General features: G+C 37.2%; 1 protein-coding gene and 1 pseudogene across 5 annotated transcripts in view; both read right to left on the reverse strand.

Moving 5' to 3' along the window:
- LOC117226369 (uridine phosphorylase 1) overlaps positions 1 to 21,462 on the reverse strand; it is a 202,688-nt gene that overhangs the window by 42,496 nt on the left and 138,730 nt on the right. For all 5 annotated transcript variants that reach the window (XM_076523694.1, XM_076523692.1, XM_076523693.1 and 2 more), the window contains exon 3: positions 7,159 to 7,320. In XM_076523694.1, the coding sequence (XP_076379809.1) occupies positions 7,159 to 7,320 (162 nt within the window). The remainder of the gene's footprint in view (positions 1 to 7,158; positions 7,321 to 21,462) is intronic.
- On the reverse strand, positions 3,101 to 6,422 carry LOC143259856 (uncharacterized; annotated as a pseudogene).

Below are 21,462 nucleotides of genomic sequence, written 5' to 3' on the forward strand. Positions count from 1 at the left end.
GGGATTGAACCTGAAATTAAATTTTATTTTTCATTTATAATACTTTTGAGCTGAAATAGTATACCAAAAATACAAAATATGCTTACAAATGCTACAATTTCTTCAGTTTGTCAATTTTTTAAAATATGTTCAATCCCAGCTTAAATTATCTAAGTTTAAGAAACTTTTTGTTTTGTCATAGATATTACACTGTCCGCCAACCATGGCTACATCATGGAAGACTAGATCATTATTTAATAAGAAATAACATAAATTCGACTAAAAAAATTTTTTCATACGGTTTAACAATATAACTTTTAGTACTGTATAAAAAAGTTAAAAGAAAAACATTTAAATTTCACGTTGTTACATGAGAATCCCTCCTTGGTATTATTTTTTATAACATAAAACCTTGAAACCACTTAGCACATATATTTTTTAATATCTCAACATACAAAATTTTTTTTCGTAACTTTTTATCGACTCTTAATGACTACATTAAAGAAAAAAAGTGTTAGACTATACGCTGCCGACGGGGAAGTCTACAAGGAATAACATGTACTATTTCATTTAAAATGGCGATAAATTTCATCGATGTCTAATGTTATTAAAAAATTGGCAAACATCGCCTAACGTTTTAAAGATTCTAAGGAGTTTGTCCCCTTAAGTGAAAAAGCCTCGAAAGCATTCCCCGAGAAAATTCCACATGAATTCCATACTATTTTCTTATTTCGACCTGCGCGCTCTGAATATGGCGGAGTTTACAAAAAGGTGCAGAGTACCGAAACAACTCGTATAGTCCTTACTGACTGTATTAAGGAAGGACGTCTATTTTACGTAATGCTAGCTGTCCCACAAATCCCGTGTATGAGACAAGAAAGGGATTGCTGCCACGTACGGGTTACATAACCCGGACACGACCAAGATGCCAAAACCACTGTCAACATTTGGATTCCAAAGACTAGAATTGTCGAGGACTCCATTTTCTCTGGCCTGCAGTCGTCTCGCCTCGTACAAGAAGAAGCCCTACCATTATACTCATAAAAAGAGGTTACGTTAAAAAGGGTTATAGTATTAGGGTGGTATTCTACATTTCGGTCACTCGAACGGCCGTTAATTACGTTCTAAGAGCACAGGATACCGCCATATTAAATAAACAAGATATGCAGAGACGTAAACTGCGGCTGACCCGCTGTCACCGACGGTACCCTACGCTCTTAGAACGCGTCGAATAAACGATTATCCACGGACGAGTCTCAGTGATCTTTCATAATATCCACAAGTGTTTTGGATTATCAGTGATTAATTAAGTGATCAGTGTTTGGTGACAGTACAGTGTAAGTGAACTTCGTATATAACCATGCCAGAAGTTCCTCTGACAGAATCCCTCGAATGTTGCGGTCATCGACCTGGGATCAGCTGTACGTTGTATGTGGTCAGTGCCTACGAGTCAGCAAATGCATCCTCAACTAAATGGATGAATTTCTTATTGATAATATTTTTCATATTTCTCTAATAAAAAAATCCTTTACGTTCCTTAACGCAATTATTTATTATTAAATCAGCTTTGCGAATCATTCGTTGAATTCTGTTCGGACATGAAATGATTTAAATTAAAAAATCATTTACGAATTTTGTTAATCTTCACTGTATACCTTGCATAAAAATTTCATATGGTACACATGAGGTGTCATGCACACTAAAAACTTAAAACGGCTGTCACGGTTAAACTACATATTATTTCGGGTCCAAAAAATTAGTAAATATTCTTCAGACGTTTTAAAGTGAAGGTGAACAACGTGTTTCTTAAAAATATCACTGTTACGTACTAAAAAATACTTCAAATGCGGCCCGAGTCCGTCCCGACCTTTTATCAAAGCCTCGTGCTACAGGCTCTCGAACTTCGCGCCCTCACCTCTCATTGGTCAGTGTTTTTCGTTAATAACTTGTAAACAAAGCCGCGGATTGCATTTTCGGTAAGGAAAAAGTTACTTCAAATGTCCTCAGGAACTCCTCATTTCTCGAAAATACGAAAATTTTGGGACACCCTGTATACTGGACGAGATACTGCTGGACCTGACATGTTGGCATACCCGAAAATGTTTGCATCGAGCTCGTAAACAAGCTGATGGATGAAAGGCATACCTTGTTTGTCGACAATTTTTTCACAAGCTACAAATTAGCAATAAAGTTGTTAAATTTTTAAACCCATGTTGTTGAAACGGTACCCGACAATACTAAATAACCTTTACCGATTGAAAAAAGTGAAATATCACGAGAAAACAATAATGGCATTATAGTTTTGAAATTGAGAAATGCCCGTGAAGTCAGGCTATTATCATCAAAACTTGCACCTGTTATGATACCAATTTTGTATTCTTCCAGTTCTCGCGGTCGTCCTCCAAAAATGAAACTAGCACTTCATGTCTTAATAGGAATTTCTATACTGAATGCACACATTGTGTACCAAAAGGAACTATCCAGAAAATACAAATAAGAAAATTGCGAGAGCTTATGGTTCGAAAGTGGTTGAAACCGGAAAACACAAGGCTCGAACAATAAAAAAAATATGCCTCCTCAAGGCATATTTATAAGAAGAATGCGTGTTCGATGCTACGAAACACAAAAGCAAACTCTCGAACGCCATGAAGCAAGAAAAAATTTACAAAAGCATATAACGTATTGTGCTGAGTGTCCACAGTCACGTCAATTATGTTTACAATGTTTTTTACGAATACCATCGTATATGTAACTAATAAAATGTTATATATAATATTTTCAAAACAACAAATTTAAATATAAGTATAATTTTAATTTGTTAGTGCAAGTATATTTTATATCACATATTTTAGAATTTCTATTTTGTATTTTGTCCTCTCTCTCTCTCTCTCTCTCCATAAAATTACCATAAAATTTGACCGCGGATTAATTCACAGTACCAGCTATACCCAATAGCGCTTCTTCTTCGGTTGCGTTTCACACCTCCTACCCAACTCGTAATCGATTTAGATTCCAATCGGATAGGGCAAACCTGATAATCTGTATTAGTGAAATAAATAATACCAATACAGCATTACAAATCCCAGTCCTCGAAGAATTATTCGAAGAAAACATTCTACGATTCAGAATTCTACAGTTCGAGAAATTTATTGGTATAATCGACGTGCTTTCAATTCATTTCCTTTGGTATGGCCATACCCGAAGTGCATGTCTAACATGAGTATTAGGGGAACCGGAAAGTAATGTCGTCTTTTTACATTACATTCAACCATATAAATTTTTAACCAGTTTTTATTTTCAATCAATGATGTAATCACCCTTATTATCAACAACCTTTTTTCGTTTAGTATGCAAATTTCCAATGCCGGATCGATAAAAATCAATTGGTTTTTGAGAGAAATATGTGGAAATGGCATTTTGAACATGATGTTATATATTATTATAAATTTAAACATTTTTTGCCACTTAAAAAATGTTGTAGCGATCAGAATAAATGAAGATCTGATGGCGCAATATCCGGCGAGTATGGTGGGTGAGATACAATATCTCCCACCCCAATTCATTAATTTTTTTCATGGTTTTTCTTGCGCAGTGCTGTCTTGCGTTATTGTGTTGCAAAATAACGCCTTCTTTGTTGACAATTGCTGGGCACTTTTCAATTAAAGATTGATTCACACGATGTAATTGCTCAACAGTAAAGATCTGCGTTCGAAGTTTATTCAGGTTTCAGCATTTCAAAATGGACGACCACACGAATACTCCATCAAACACACAAAAGCGCCTTTTGGAGTGTAAACCTGGCTTAGCTATTCTTCGTGGCGATTCATTCGGAGAAAGCCACTGCCTTTTGCGATTTGGATTATCATAGAGGACCCATTTTTCATCTCCAGTCATCAAGCGATCAAAAAACGTTTCTGTTTTGTGCTGCTAAAGCAATAAGTTGTATGTGGTGAATCGGTTAGCTTCCGGAACTCAAACACCTGCTCTATTTACTTACCAATCTGCGGCAAATGTTCTTGGATGGTCGACCAAGGTTGGTGAAGAGTGTTTGACAGCTTCTCAATTGTCTGACACGAATTTGCTTTCACTTTCACCATTAACATGTCATTGTCTAAAATCGTTGGTCATCCGGACCGATATGAGTCGAAGAGATCAAAAGTACCGTATCTGAACTTAGAAAACCACCTTTAGCATTAACGAACGTCTAATGCACTTAGATAAACATCGAAAATGTTTTTGATAACAACTGTTGCGTTACCATCCTTGTGAAACTCAAAAAGCATATAATAGCGGATATGTACCTCTTCTGGTATTTGGGTGATTATTTCACCATAAATTGAAAAAAAAGTTTAAGATTTAATTATTTACAACTTGAATCTTAAAATGTCTTTAGCACGACTTCGAAGTACACAATGAGCTGATAAATGACAAAAGAATACTGACATGCGCAGAAACGACATTACTTTCCGGTCCCCCTAATTTTGTCTGCTTCATATCGATGGAAATTATTAGTACACATTAGATAAGGTCAAGACATACAGTAGCGTGTGTTGTGGCATGTGGCAGGCACTTCGACATATGTATTTTTTAATCATTCATAACTCGAAAACTGAGATATATCGGACATACATTCCTATGAGATTTTTTTTATTTGTTTTGGTGTATAGATTTACTTCCTAAAGTACTGACATATATTTATGAATATATACGGAGTGTATATTATACAGAGGATGTTCCATAATTATGTTAACACCCGGAAAGGGGTAATTCCTGAGGTCATTTGAAGTAACTTTTTTCTTAGCGAAAATGCAATCTGTCGCTATGTTTAAGAATTATTAACGAAAAACAGTGACCAATGAGAGGCGAGCGCAGAAACTGCAAAGTAGTCGAGTCAGCGTACGGAACCCTGCTTCGCACCGAGGCGCGATGGAAAGAGAGGGCTACGCTCACAGGCTGCGTGCCGCGTTCGAAGCAATGAATAAGTCCCAGAGCGTTCAGAATTTTTTTAGTCATAATTTTACGAAAAATTCTGTATAAATTTATTTCATAATGTTTGAGGAATATTTACTAATTTTACGGGCCCGAAATAATAATTAGTTTAACCGTGACAGCCGTTTTAATTTTCTGGTGTGTGTGTGCTCTGGTTTCTCATGTATATCATATGAAAGAGCCTAACCGATCAAAATTGCCCTTAGAGATTTTTTTATGAGTATAATATCGTTCGATAGCTGACCAAGAAAAACTCATCTGTGCAAAATTTCAACCCTATAACTTGTCCGTGAGGGTAGTTACATGGTAAAATAGATTACGCGCTTTTCCACCCATTTCCCCCCGTTGGAAGCTTTTTAAAATTTTGAAAAAATGTAGCTTATTTTCGACATCAAGCTGCATATTATAGAATTTTTTACATTTTTCGATTGCAAACTGTAGTTATAAAAAATAGAAAACCAAAAAAGAAAAGATCAGAAAATTGAAAATTTCTCGAAAATACAAATAAGGGTTTATTATATTAATTCCCTGATAAGAAGCTATCACAAGCAGTGCGCTCAATTTTTCTCAGATTTTTCGTCCGGCTGCATCATTGTCAAAAAAAGAAAAAATGAAAACCGAATTTATCGTCGGTTTTGCTGTGAGAAAAACTTGGATTTACCACAAGTGTAGATTAGGTCATTTTAAACGTTATTGCATTGAAACAAGCAATTTTTTAACTTAAAAAGTGCGGTTTAAGTGAGAGAAAAAATTATGATGTGCACATTGCGATATATACCTAAATATTCATGTATGTTTCAACATTTTCGGTCCGAAGGAGGGAAATGGGTGGAAAAGCGCGTAATCTATTTTACCATGTAACTACCCTCACGGACAAGTTATAGGTGTGAAATTTTGCACAGATGAGTTTCTCTTGCTCAGCCATCTTAATCTGCTATGTATACACAGTGAAGATTAACAATAAGTAAACACGTCGAAGTATGTAAATGATACCTTAATTTAAATAAATCCGTGTACGACCAGAACTCAACGAATAATTCGCAAAGCTATTTTATTGATACATAACTTCGTTAAAGAACGTAAAGGATCCGCTTATTTGAGAAATGTGGAAAATATTATAATATTAATAAGAGACTCATCCATTTAGTTGTAAATCCACTTCATGATCGAAGATATGTGTCAGGAGAGTAGTGCATTAACCTCATACAATGTATGACGAACTACATAGCTGATCAGTATTTGACGACACCGTCAACAACGCGTACCGTGTTGATACGTTTTGTGCTTAGACTGTTCAATGCTTTCCCTTCATCTGACGAGGGATGTACAATTATCCTCGTCGACGACTGTTCGTTGCCGTCGTATACAGATCAGCTGAGCCGTTTATCATACGTTGTACGTGGTCAATGCACTATTCTCCTGCACATATTTCCGAACATGAAGTGAATTTACAACTAAATGGGTAAATTTCTTATTGATAATATTTTTCATATTCCTTTAACAAACAAATCCCATACGTTCTTCAACGCGATTATTTATTATTAAATTAGCTTTGCGAATCGTTCGTTGAATTCTGTTCGGACACGGAATATTTGAATTAAAATATCATTTACGTACTTTGTTAATCTTCACTGTACACCTCAGATAAAAATTATTGCTGTCACGGTTAAACTACTCATTCTTTCGGGTTCGAAAAATTAGTAAATATTCTTCAGACATTCTGAAATAAGGATGAATAGCGTTTTTCTTAAAATTATCCATGTCGCGTGATAAAAAAAAATATCGAAAGTTCATGCTCCGTGACTTGTTCATTGATTCGAACGCGGCACAGAGTCCCCCTTTAACTGTCAAACTCGGCGGTAGGAGCACGTGGCGCTGGTTCGATCGATCATGTCGTAGTTCGCGCCATCGTCTCTCATTAGTCAGTGTTTCTTATTAATAACTCGTAAACAAAGCCGCAGATTGCATTTTCGTAAAGGAAAATGTTACTTAGAATAACCTCACCTACTCCATATTTCCGTAATACGAGACATTTTTGGGACACCCTGTAGAATTGTTTCGTACTATAGTTCAGCTGCATTACATTCTACACTTGTTATTTGATTTATATGAGAAGTTTTTTCCTTATTTAGTAATCTAATATGCAATAGTGTGAATATTTTCTACTTGTCTCCATTGATGTATACTTACGCTAATGGAAAGCACCGGTCCAACCTTGTACATGCAGTATCGGTACGAATACTGGCTAATGTCAAGAAGCGTTGTTCCAGACGGAAGCTTGTGACCTATTTCCTTCATTATAAAGTGGGCAAAATCTTCCATTCGTTTTGGTGTTCCGCCCATGCAGACAAACTGAAACAGAATTACCATATATTTTCAAATATAGATATACATATTAGAATTAATGCTGCTGAAGATTGGGAAATGCAAAACACTCTATTTTTATAATTAATTAGTATCACAGTTCAACACCTAATTGGGCTTATAACATCGAGCGTACTTTTCTAATAGATATCTATGTACTGTATACTGAACACGTTTGTTTATTTAAAACTAACTAAGCGCTGAGGGCTGTACCACTATGTAGAGACGACACTCCTGTCGCACTCTCCCTGAAACGTCAGCAAACTGAAGTTTATGTGTGCCCACCAGTTCCCTAACTTCATTTTATTGATGTTTCGGCGGAGGGGGGGGGGGGGATTGCGACGGGAGAGCCGCTCTTATTTCGTTCTAAGCTGGTAACACTAGCTGAGAGTATAACGGCTCAAAACGTACCTAACTTTCGGAAGTCTGATAGATATCACTCTAGTTCTTCCGAATTTTCTCGATTCGACCCGAGGTCGTCACGTGATCAGCTCAATGGCGCACATGCTACCTACACATTTGAAAAGGTCGGCCAATTTCTTCCAAAAAGTCGCACCTTGAGTCGAACCGATCAATATCGGTACTACTGCTTAATCTAACCCTCGAACAACCAAGGTTTTGTTTTTATACAAACGTGCAAACCAGCAATATAAATGAACACAAATAAAATAAACTTTAATTTCGCAAGTCTAAACATTTTTGTCTGAACAAAGAATATTTATAAAATTAAAGTGTTTTAAAATTATGTATAGAAATAATTCAACGTATGATATTTAAAGCTTAGTATTTTGTTGCTGCATCTTTTCTTTTAATAACAGGTACCATTCTCTTTGTCGAAGATTTATAGACTTTTTTTAATAACTTTTTGCTGTAGTTACTCCCACTGATCGTCAATATATTTTTTCAATTCGGTAGTATTTTGAAGTTGTCTGTCATTTGCATATATAGTGCAAATATAGTTGCACTATATTGCATATAGACGGGTCAAGGTTTCTCCAACAATTTTCAATGATAATAAGATCACGTGATCTTATTAGCCACTTCAAAACACGATTTTTTTCTCGAGAATAATACTCTTTTACTATACTTTTGCAGTTCATACTGTGACATTATTGTGCTGAAAAACATGCTTCTATCCAGCAATTCTAATGGCGTTTGTGCTTATTTGCTCCTTAATCATTTCATTATCTGATTTCCAGTTTTCGATAGTGTTCGACACCACACCGTAATGCCAGTTACCGACCATAACCCGTACAGTCTGAGTAGCAGCTACCAGATGTTCTGAAGTAACTCAGTTAACTCGGTAAGAACGGATTTTGAACAGGGTCTCTACCCACATAATCAACGTTTATAATATATACCCTATTATTATACCGAGGCATTTATGTAACTTGCACACTCCAAATAACTTTTAAATTATCACATAATTAAAAATTATTAAATATAAAAGTTGTAGAGTTTTAAGGGGTGAGGAGGTGATGTCGTATTCACTTTTTTTACACATAGTGTAGTTTAAAAAATTTCAAAGTCAACATTCTGTTTTTAAATGGTAAGCTATATTAAGTAGAAAAGTATAAACCTATGTTCATATTAAATTTAATGGTTAACGAGATTTTAGACAGTTAGTCTTCCCCGCGAGACTCCTGAGAGCCGATGCACTGAGAGCGGTAAGGCACGTTCGGCACGCCGGCCGCGAGATGGCCACTCGCCACGAGTCGCGCTCTCACTCCTGAAATGGTCCCGGGGCGAATATAAGACGGTCAAGGGACGGTATGATTGAGACGTTCAGCTCCGCTACAACTCGGTACAGTTCAGACAATACCGAGCTCCTACCCAGTTCCCATAGGCGAAGTTAAGACGGATTCGCATCTTCCGTAGCCGGTCTAATTCAGACAATGCCGAATCTTCTGTAGTTGGTCCAGTTAAAACAAAGCCAAATTTCCCGTAGTCGGTCCAGTTCAGATAAAACCGAACCTCCCGACTCTCCGCCGCCACGTGTAGTTTCCAGCCGTTAGCGAAAACCGATCGTACAGAGACTTTGCTGTGCGATGTACTTAATGTCTCCTTCATCACCGATGCTCTTGTTACTCCACGCCATCGCATCGCTGAGATACAGTCGATAATTCCAGCAATATTCTGCCGATAATTCCGTCGATAACCACGCTGGTAATGCTACCGACATACCGCCGATAATTCCGCCGATCAGTGTTACTTTCACACGTCTACGTAAATATTAGTATCCAAGAATAAAGGAGAATATCCAGATATAGTATCCAAGAATAAAGAATTGTATCAGAGCGTCTACTTCATTTCGCGACTCCAAAATAATCTGGTCAGCTGACTGAGTCAGCAAACTACTCATCCGATTGTCGTTACATAATGAAAAACTTCTCTGACGATGCTACGCTTTCAATTGACTTATCTTAAAATCTCATTAACCATACAGTTTAGGACCAACATAGTATTATACTTTTCTACTTAAAATTTAATATTCATTCTATCAGCAATGAAAAACATATACCTTTCCAATTAAAAATGGGAAGTTGACCTCGAAATTTCGAAAACGACACACAGTGTATAAAAAAGAGAAATACTCTTAAAACTCTAAAACTTGTGTATTTACTACTTTTCAATGAAATGCATCATTTGAAAGATATATGGGGTATACGAGTTATATGATTCATCTTGTATACAGCGTGTTCCAAAAATATCTCATAATACGGAAATAGGGGGTAGCTGATATCATTTGAAGTAACTATTTTCTTAACGCAAATGCAATCTGTGGCTTTGATACGAGTTATTAACGAAAAACACTGGCCAATGAGTAACAAGCGTGCGAACTACAACGTGGTTGATCGCTCGAGCGCAACAGGTTCCGACCGCGGAGCATGACACAAGAAGTGCTGCGTTCGAATTAATGAACAAGTCACGGAGCGTGAACTTCCGAATTGTTTATTATCACGCGACAGTGATAATTTTAAGATAAATGCTGTTCATCCTTATTTCAGAATGTCTGAAGAATATTCACTAATTTTTGCACCCGAATTAATGTATAGTTTAACCGTGACAGTCGTTTAAATCTTTTTAAATGCATGACACCTTATGTGTCGATTCGCATAGCTAATTTAATAATAAGTAATTGTGTTAAAGAACATGCAGGATATGTTTGTTTAAGAATTGTAAAGAATATCACTCATTTAGTTGAAGATTCATTTGCTGTTCCAAATTGTGGGTCACGATGTCGGTACACTGACCTCGTACAATGTACAGCTGATCCCAGCCCAACAACCTCAGCGTTCAAGGGATACTGTCGGAGAGATCTCAGATATGGCTAACACAAAGTTCGCTTTCACTTCACTGTTTCCAGATACTGACCACTTAATTAATCACTGATAATCTAAAATCGTAGAGGTATCCTGTGGAGGGAGGGGAGGGTGTCAAATTGTTTGATTCTGCGTTGAAATGTGGCTCTGAAAAGTGCCAATAAAATCATTAAAATCTTCTATTGCCGTGGTTCTTCCAGATCGTAGCCTACTTACTTCGCTCTCGATTCTGCGGTGTACGTCGATAGAACAAAACATGATACTAAATTCTTCTCTTATACATTTTAATGGAAAACGCTGAGGATGTTTCACGGGGCACGGTCTACGACTGAATGAATCTGTGTCTTTTTCGACTCCGCATTTACGTTGGTAAAATTCCTAGCGAAAATGAGAATGCACGTGAAGCACTATTCTTCCGGAGTGCACGTGTAGTCCGAATGCAATACTCCATTTTAACGCAGAATAAAACAATTCGACACCCTCCCTTCCTTCCACAGGATACCTCTACGATTTTGGATTATCAGTGTTTCGGATCATCAGTGATTAATTAACTTTGATTTAATTAACTTTGTGTTAGCCATACTTGAGGTCTCTCCAACAGTATCCCTTGAACGCGGCGTTCGTCGACCTGGGATCAGCTGCACATTGTACGAGGTCAGTATACCGACATCGTGATCCATAATTTGGAACATCAAATGAATCCTCAACTAAATGAGTTCACTGTTAATGATATTCTTTACAATTCTTAAACAAACATACCCTGCACTTTCTTTAACATGATTACGTATTATTAAATGAGCTTTGCGAATCGACACGTGAGATGTCATGCACGTAAAAAGAATTAGTAAATATTCTTTAGAAATTCTGAAATAAGGATGAACAGCATTTATCTTAAAATTACCACTGTCACGTAGTAACAAAAAATTCAGAAAGTTCACGCTCCATGACTTGTTCATTGCTTTGAACGCGGCACGGAACCCCCCGTCCTTTCGTCACGCTCCGCGGTCGCAACATATTAAATTCGGACGATCATTTCCTTGGACGATCATTTCCTTGGACGATCAAACGAGGAACGACAAGGACCCACTGTCGAGACCTGAATTTTTCGGCAGTGGAACGTCAGCTCCCGAACGAACGCGTCGAATAAACGATTATCCGCGAACGAGCCTCAGTGATCTTTCGTAATATCCACAAGTGATTCGGATTATCAGTGATTAATTAAGTGATCAGTGTTTGGTGACAGTGCAGTGTAAGTGAACTTCGTAAATAACCATACCAGAAGTTCCTTCGACAGTATCCCTCGAATGTTGCGGTCATCGACCTGTACGTTGCACGAGGTCAGTGCAACGCGATTATTTATTATTAAATCAGCTTTGCGAATCATTCGTTGAATTGTGTTCGGACCCGGAATTATTTAAATTGAAACATCATTTACGAATGTTGTTAATCTTCACTGTACACCTTGCATAAAAATTTCATATGGTACACATGAGGTGTCATGCACACCAGAAAATTAAAAAGGCTGTCGCGGTTAAACTACATATTATTTTAGATCCGAGAAATTAGTAAATATTCTTCAGACGTTCTAAAGTAGAGGCGAACAGCGTTTTTCTTAAAAATATCACGTTTACGTAGTAAAAAAAAATCTGAAAAGTTCAAGCTTCGTGACTTGTTCAATACTTCAAACGCGGCTCGAGTCCGTCCTGACCTTCTGTCAAAGCCTCATACTGCGGGCTCTCGAACTTCGCGCCTTTACCTCTCATTGGTCAGTGTATTTCGTTAATAACTCGTAAACAAAGCCGCAGATTGCATTTTTGCAAAGGGAAAAGTTACTTAGAATGACCTCAGCTACCCCACATTTCCGTATTGCGAGACATTTTTGGGACACCCTGTATATATCAGTACCAAAATACTAATGACCATATTATGAACAATCTCCAATGCTCCGTAAGAGGTCTTCCGAATACTGATTGTGTGTCATGTTATGCGAATGCCACAATTATACTATTATACTATAAACATCTTTACAGACCAGTATAAATCAAATCAAAATTCTGACATAGTATCCCTACGACAATCTGTTGGAGAAAAATACGTTTATAATCAGTTACACAATGCAACTGAGTTTATCACAACTCCTTGTAGTTATGAAACAGTTATTAATTACAAATGTAGTACAGCACGAAATGACAATAATATTAAGATGTACAATGTGTCATTACACAAATATGTCTTAATATTACTTTCACTATCAAGATCTACAATCATCTGAACTACAAAATATAATAAAATACTATTTTACAGGATAGGAAAATGTGAAAGATCCTGGAAATAATTGTGACACATTAAATATAACAAAATTCTTATTGCAACATAAATACAAAATTTCAACATCAAAACAGTATCCACTACTAAGTTTTTAATCTTAAAATGACGATTTTCCGCCGAAGTAAAAGTCATACTCAGAGTCATTCTATGAGCATAGTACGAGAAGAAGGCACAGCTATTGATAATCTACAAGTTGACAAAGGACAGTGGCTGCGAAAGACTAAAAATGTATATTTTCTGTGAAAGCTGTTTATGCAATTTTGGTTGTTGTACAATTCAATGAAACCAAGTTTAAGGTCAGAAGGGCAACCGTTTTTAGGGTCATAAACGTTATACACACATTCAGCCGAAAGCCACCCATATATACATAAATCGCCACATGCAAAATACAGTAATTTTCCTAAATATTAAATGCCAATGAATATCATTGCTTATAAATACATTGTAGATTTTATGAGTTTATAAAATTACATTAAATTTATAATCTCAAAAATGACCTGAAGGTACACCCTTATTGTGTGTGTGTGTGTGTGTGTGTGTGTGTGTGTGTGTGTGTGTGTGTGTGTGTGTGTGTGTGTGAGCCATCATTAAAGAAACAAGTGAGATCCTCCTCAAAAGACTTCATAAAAGAAATTAGAAAGAATAAGACAAACACATAAAGGAGTCCGATAAGAAAAAATTATTATAAAATAATTTTCGCAAGCGTAACAGGGAGAGGGCGTGTATATGCGTAAAAGGTGTGTCTGATAGCGTGAGAAAAATCCTTTGGGATAGTGAGAAATTTCCATCCGGTTCGGATAAGTAATAGGAGAAGCTGATAGAATAGAAATAGGCCGTGAGGAGGAATTGAAGGATAAAGAAAAAACGGTGTAGTTTAGAAGAAATTACAGCAGGAAATATAAGATCAGAGTTGGAGGTTAGAAACAGAAAAACAGTAGAACGTAGAAGTAGTAATCGATAAAGTAGATCCATAGAGGTAAAGTAGAATTTCAACGGTAGGTAGTGGTAAAGCAGGAAATATGGAAAAAGGAAGGGAAATGAACGGAATGGCTTGGGATAGGAGAGAGGAATATGAACTAGCAGAAAATGAGAAGCAAGGAAGGTTTAAAGAGAGAGAGAGAGAGAGAGAGAGAGAGAGAGAGAGAGATAGGGAGAGGGGAAAAATAGAGGAGAAGATTGAGGAAAACCAGGAAATGAAAAGAGGAAGAGAGGAAGACGGTCACTAGAAGAAAATGGAAGAGTAGACAGCCAGAACAACAGAAAATTAACAGAACTTTGGAAGACGGATAAAGATGGGACAGATGACGAAAGAAATGAAGAAAAAAAGGAGAAGAGCTATCCTCTGGGATGTTAGACATAATATTGAAGAAAATAAAAGGGGTACAGGATGAGATTGTCCAGGGAATATCAGAGCTTGAAAAAGAAATAAAGAAGGAAATGAAAGAATAGAAAAGTTAGAAGGTAGATGGAAAAATAAAGACAAAGAATTATGTAACAGAATGGAGGTAATGCTAAAGAAAATGGAGGTGCAGAACGGAGAAGAGAGGTAAAGAAGGGAAGAGGAAAAACAAGAGCTCTTGGCAGAAGTTCTACCAAAGGTAGAGGAAAGGTTGGAGAAGGGAGAAGGGAGGGGAGAAGAGTATGAGCAAAAGGAACAGAAGAGGAGGTTCGGAAAGAAATAAAGAAAATTAAGAAAAGTTTGCTGCAACAAAATTAAAAAAAAGAAACACAATATAGTCATCAAAGGCCTAAGTATAAATAAAGAAAAGGTAAGAGAGGGAGTGGAATATTTTCTGAAGGAAGAATTAGAAATAAACGAGGGAGTCAAAAAAGTAGAAAATATAGGAGGATAAGTTAATGGAGTCATGACGAAAAAAAGAAAGCTAGATGCAAAGAGGATAGACATAAATCATGATTTGACAGTAGAAGAGAGGAGAGTACAAAGAATATAACAGAGAAAGCAAGGAATTTAAAATCGGAAGGAAAACAGGTAAAAATCTGATATAGAAAAATGAATATTCGAGGGAAACGGTATCATTACGAAATGATAAAGTAATACGCGGAAGAGGAAAGGATGGCGAGGGAGGGTATGGAAAAGCTAGTAGTAAGCAGAGCAAAGAGAGGAGGACAAGAAGAGAAGACTTTTATGGTGGAATGTGGCAGGAGTAGGAAAAAAGGATAGGGAATTCTGGAAATTTGTGGATGGTTATGATTTTGTGGGGCTAACGGAGACGTGGGTAGAAACTAAAAGATAGGAAAGCTTGAAAAAGATCTTGCGAAAAGGATCTGACGGGAAATGCCAATTTGCAAAAAGAGAAAATAGAAAGGAAAGAGATGGAAAATTGGGGAAGAATGTAAAGAAGATGAGTGAATGGGAGTGAAAATTGAAATAGAAGATGAAATGTGGAATGTTCGGACAATTTACAACAATAAAGGAATAGAAAATATAATAAGGGTGCTAGAAGAGAAAACTGGAGAAGTAAGAAGGAGGAAACACTAACATTAGGAGAAGATCTGAATGCACGGACGGGAATGAAGAATAGCGTATACAAAGGGCAGCTGCAGGAAGATCAAACAAGTAGGAAGTCGAAGAATAAAGTAAAAATCAGAGAAGGAGAAAGAATACTGGAGATGATAGAGAAAAGGGGATGGAACATACTAAATGACAATGCACAAGAAGATGAAGAAAGGTAATATACGTGAGAAAAAGGAGGAGCCTCAGTGATAGATTATGTCATCGGTAATGATATAGGTTGGGAAAGGACGGAAAAATTCTGGATAGAAAACAGGATAGAGTCAGATCACCAGGCTCTAAATTTATAAATAAAGGCACTAGCCAGGAAAGAATAAGAAAAGAAAGGAGAGACGAAGAGGTAGGTAGTGTGCTGGAGTGAAAAAGCAGTAAAAGAATATAGGGAAGGAACAAGGGGGATAGTATTTGAAGAAGGGGGAGGAATGGAGGAGAAATGGCAAAGGCTGAAATCGGCGATAAACATGAAGATGAAAAAGAGGAAGATAGTAACAAAGAGATGGAAAATAGGACAGAAATTTTGGTGGGACAGAGAATGTACCAAACAGAAAAGAAAAGTGAATATGTTGTTAAGAAAATGGACAGAAGGAAAGATCGGGAAAGAAGAATATTTAGAGAGGAGGTCGGAATTCAGGATTTTGTGAAAGCAAAGAAAAAAGGAAGAGGGAATATGAGGAGAATGAAATAAGACTGACAAGGGCAGAAAATCAAGTCTAGAAATAATGTTAATAATAATATATGTTTATAATAATAATAATGTTAATAAACAAAAGTAGAAAAAAGAAGAGAAATGAGGGAAATAATATAGCGTTGGAGAATTGGAGGGAACACTTCATGAGGTTGCTTGGGGGTGTTGAAGAAAGATTAACGGGAGAGGAAAAGAAATATCAGGAGCCAGAAGATACGGAACCGGAATTAATGGAGGAAGAAATAAAAGAATAGATAGGGAACCTGAAGAAGAAGGCGGCGAGAGGGGATAATATCCCGAACGAGGGATATATAAATCTATAGTGAAGGAACGACACAAGAAGCAAATTGAAAGAAGGTTTGGAACGGAGAAGGCTTCCTGGAGTATCATCACGATACATAAAAAAGATAACACAGTTATGCCAGATAATTATCGAGCTATAAGCCTCCTAAGCACAGCATACAAAATATTCGCGACGATATTCAACAAAAGACTGAGGAAGGATATAGAAGAGAAGGCCATATTACCGGAGTCGCAAACGGAGTTTCAGAATCATAGAAGTACGCGCGCGCGCGATTGACAATGCGTACATATTACAACACTTGGTAGAAAGAGAGAGACACAAAAAAAGAAAAGAAAGGTGTACACATTATTCGTAGATTTATATGCTGCATTCGACACAGTGAAGAGAAGTAAGCTCTGGAAGACTATGACAGAGAGGGGAATGAGAAAGTGAATAATAGAGAGAATAAAGAAAATATACACGGAAACAAGAAATGTGGTGAAGACAAGTGAGGGGGAGTTAAAAGAGTTCTGGACAGGCGAAGAACTAAAACAGGGTTGCCCGCTCAGTTCAATACTATTTACTATATTCATAGCAGACATGGAGGAAAACATGAGTAGGGGGATATGAGATTCTGGACACTGACATATGCGGACGGTGTGGTTCTAATAGCGAAGAGAGATGAAGAGTTAAAAGGAATGATTAAAAGATCGGAAAATTACCTGGACAAAAAAGAACTAAGGTTGAATATGGGAAAAACTAAAGTGATGCTATTCCGGAAGGATGAAGGCAAGAGCAGAGAAATGCAATGAAAATGGAAGGGAAAGGAAGTAGAGAAATTTTGCTATGTAAGGATAACGTTCCAAAAGAACGGAAATATGAAAAGGCATATAAGAGGGAAGGGGCGAAGAGAGCCAATGTTGTTTTGAACCAACAATGTAGCATAGAGGAACGGAAATTCAAAGATCACTTTCTCATGAGAATGTTCCTGTTCGATACGTTGATACTGGGTGTACTGTTATACGGAGTGGAGTTATGGGGCTATAAGGAGAGTATACTTAAAGTACATAAAGTGGACATTGAGACTGGATATCCGTATACCAAGTTATCTAATACTAGAGGAAACAAAGAGAGTTAAAGTTAGTATATGTGCAGAACAACGGGACATAAGGTTTGAGGAGGATCCGAAGAAAGATGGAGAAAGAAGAATTGTCTCAGAATGTTTGAAAGAGAAGGAAAAAATCGTAGAACTGAAAACCAAAAGCAGGTTGGAAAGAGAGGAATATTTTAAGAAGAACGGATGGAGTCAGGAGGGTATACAGAGTGTTCCACAATTATTTTAACAGCCGAAAATGAGGGGTATCTGAGATCATTTGAAGTAACTTTTTCCTTTGCGAAAATGCAATCCGCGGCTTTATTTACGAGTTATTAACGAAAAACACTGGCCAATGAGAGGTGACGGTGCGAGAGAGAGAGTCCGCGAGAGAGTCTGCAGCACGAGGCTTTGATAGAACGTCGAGACGGACTCGAGCCGCGTTCGAAGTATTGAACAAGCCACGAAGCGTGAACTTTCCGGATTTTTTTTTTATTACGTAAAAGTGATATTTTTAACAAAAACGCTGTTCACGTCTACTTTAGAACGTCTGAAGAATATTTACTAATTTTTTGGACTCGAAATAATATGTAGTTTAACCGTGACAGCCGTTTTAATTTTCTGGTGTGCATGGCACCTCAAGTGTACCATATGAAATTTTTATGCAATGTGTACAGTGAAGATTAACAAAGTTCGTAAATGATATTTTAATTTAAATAATTCCGTGTCCGAACAGAATTCAACGAATGATTCGCAAAGCTGGTTTAATAATAAATAATCGCGTTAAGTTACGTAAAGGATTTGTTTATTAGAGAAGTATGAAAAATATTATCAATAAGAAACTCACCCATTTAGTTGAGGATGCATTTGCTGACTCGTACGTACTGACCTCGTACAACGAACAGCTGATCCCAGGTCGATGACCGCAACATTCGAGGGATTGGTTATTTTCAAAGTTCACTTACACTGCACTGTCACCAAACACTGATCAGTTAATTAATCACTGATAATCCGAATCACTTGTGGATATTAAGAAAGATTACTGAGACTCGTTTGCGGATAATCGTTTATTCGACGCGTTCGTTCGGAAGTCGACGTTTCACTGCCGAAAAATTCAGACCTTGACTGTGGGCCTTTGTTGTTCGTCGTTCGGCCGTCCGCGGAAATGACACCCGATATCATTTTCTTCGCACGGCCATTAATTACGTTCTAAGAGCGCAGGGTACCGTCGATGACAGCGAGTCGGACGCAGTTTACGTCTCGGCATATCTTGTTTATTTCATATGGCGGTACCCTGCGCTTCGAAGAAAATGGTATCGGGTGTTATTTCCTCGGACGGCCGAAAGACGAACGACAAGGACCCATGGTCGAGGCCTCGATTTTTTGGCAGTGAAACGTCGACTGCCGAACGAACGTGTCGTATAAACGATTATCTGCAAACGCGTCTCAGTCATCTTTCGTAATATCCACAAATGTTTCGGATTATCAGTGATTAATTAAGTGATCAGTGTTTGGTGACAGTGCAGTGAAAGAACAGCTGTACGTTGTACAAGGTCAGTGCCCTTTGACATCGTGAATTTCAGCCAGCAAATGCATTCTCAACTAAATGGGTGAGTTTCTTACTGATAATATGTTTCATATCTCTCTAATAAACAAATCCTTTACGTCCCTTAACTCGATTATTTATTATTAAATCAGCTTTGCAAATCATTCGTTAATCTTCACTGTACACCTTGCATAAAAATTTCATATGGTACACAGAGGTGGCATGCACACCAGAAAATTAAAACGGCTGTCACGGTTAAACTTCATATTATTTCGGGTCCGAGAAATTAGTAAATATTCTTCAGACGTTCTAAAGTAAAGGTGAACAGCGTTTTTCTTACAAATATCACTGTTATGTAGTAAACAAAATCCGGAAAGTTCTCGCCTTGTGATTTGTTCAATACTTCGAACGCGGCTCGAGTCCGTCCCGACCTTCTGTCAAAGCCTCGTGCTGCGGACTCTCTCGCGGACCCTCTCCCTCACACCGTCTCCTCTCATTGGCCAGTGTTTTTCGTTAATAACTCGTAAACAAAGCCCCAGATTGCATTTTCGCAAAGGAAAAAGTTACTTCAAATGACCTCAGCTACCCCTCATTTTCGGCTGTTAAAATAATTGTGGAACACCCTGTAGATCGGGTGAGAGACCGGGGGGGAGGGGGTAGATGTAGGAACAAAGCTGAGAAGAAGGAATGAAAAAGTGGAACAGCAGAAGCAGGACCAGAAAGTGGCATAGTCTAAGTATAATCCACGGCACAAACATAAGAATTTGGAATTTTCCAGAGTACCTGAGGAAAGAAGGTAAAGGAGAGTGCCAGAGTTGATAGCAAGAGCGAGGTGTGGAAATGTGGAGAAATGGAATAAATATTGGGAGAAGGAAGAAGGAAGAAACTGCGATCTGTGTGATTGCAACGAAAAGGAGTGGAGATAGAGAAGGTAGTAAGCGGTAGAAAGAACGAGATGGTAGTAAAATGGTTGGGCAAGGTAGGGACAAAGAGAAAAGAAAGGGAAAGGGGGGACAATATTATGGTAGAAGGCAGTAGAAAAACCAGAGACAAAGTAGATGCAATAGAAGGGGAAGGAAAGAGGAAAGAAACAAACTTTAGTAGATATAAGTGATAAGAATGAGAATGAGCGTGATGAATGAATGGATGCAAAAGAGTGAAAGGCTAAGCTAGAATAGTAGCGTTAGGTTTATGTAAACCAAGTCCAATTTCTTAACCGTGAGGCTGAGATAATAAAGCAATTACAAAGAAAACTGAAATCAAAATGTGCTGCCAGTACATTTCACATGTCTTCTTTATTATTTGAATTTCGCTTCGGTATCAATTATAAAAATTGATAAAATTTCTAACCTCACTTTTCGCTTTACCCTTTTACTGGGCTTTTCTCCTCGAAATTAAAATGTGCATAATGGTCATTCATTTCGACTATGACGCGCTACACTGAATTTTCCTCTTTCGAATGATGCCATCATGATCCGTAAAGACATTGTATCTTTATAGGCTTTTCTGTCTCAACTTTTTGGAACTCTAGAACCCTCTTACCATTTCGTGTCGCGTTCAGTGTAACATTATTTATACATTATTTCACTGTAACATTTTGTCTACTATAGAAAACATATGTAGGGAGTTCATTTTTAAATTTTAGATCAAAATATCTTGAAAACAACACAATTTTGGGAAAAATGTTAAATACAAAAATGACTCGATTTTAAAGAAAAAATACTAATAACTATTTTATTTATTTTTTGTTGCAATCGCTTGGAAAATCTATATTCTTATTTAGAGCCTTTTATTCTATTCGAGAAAGAATAAACTTTTGTTTACAATATTTCTTATTCAGATTTGAAAAATTTGTTATGAAACTTCTTTATTTTTTGTTATAGCAGAATGCTGACAAATCAATAACAACTGCATCTTTTTCACTTGACTTTTATATTACATAAAAAATCACAGCTTTTAAGTTTGAGAGATGTAAACGACTAAACTACAAAAAATAAACTCCAATAAAATAACACTATAATATGTTATTTTAGAAGTAAAATCTCTCTATTTGTCGCCGGGACCGAATCCTAAGGCGTCGAGTCTAGCATACAAGAATTGATTTCTTCGAGCCACGAGACTCACCTTTATTGTTGTTGCCAAGTGAGAGAGAGAGAGAGAGAGAGAGAGAGAGAGAGAGAGAGAGAGAGAGAGAGAGAGAGAGGAACGAAACTCGGGTCGAGCGAAACTACCTGGAAAGGCAGCGGTCGGCATCGGCGAAAACCTGTGTACATTACTATGAATACATTGTAGTGATAGAATAAAAACGATACTTAAGTTTTTTATTTCTAATTTTTTAA

This window comes from Megalopta genalis, chromosome 7 (assembly GCF_051020955.1).
Source record: "Megalopta genalis isolate 19385.01 chromosome 7, iyMegGena1_principal, whole genome shotgun sequence".
NCBI classification, from domain to species: Eukaryota; Metazoa; Arthropoda; class Insecta; order Hymenoptera; family Halictidae; genus Megalopta; species Megalopta genalis.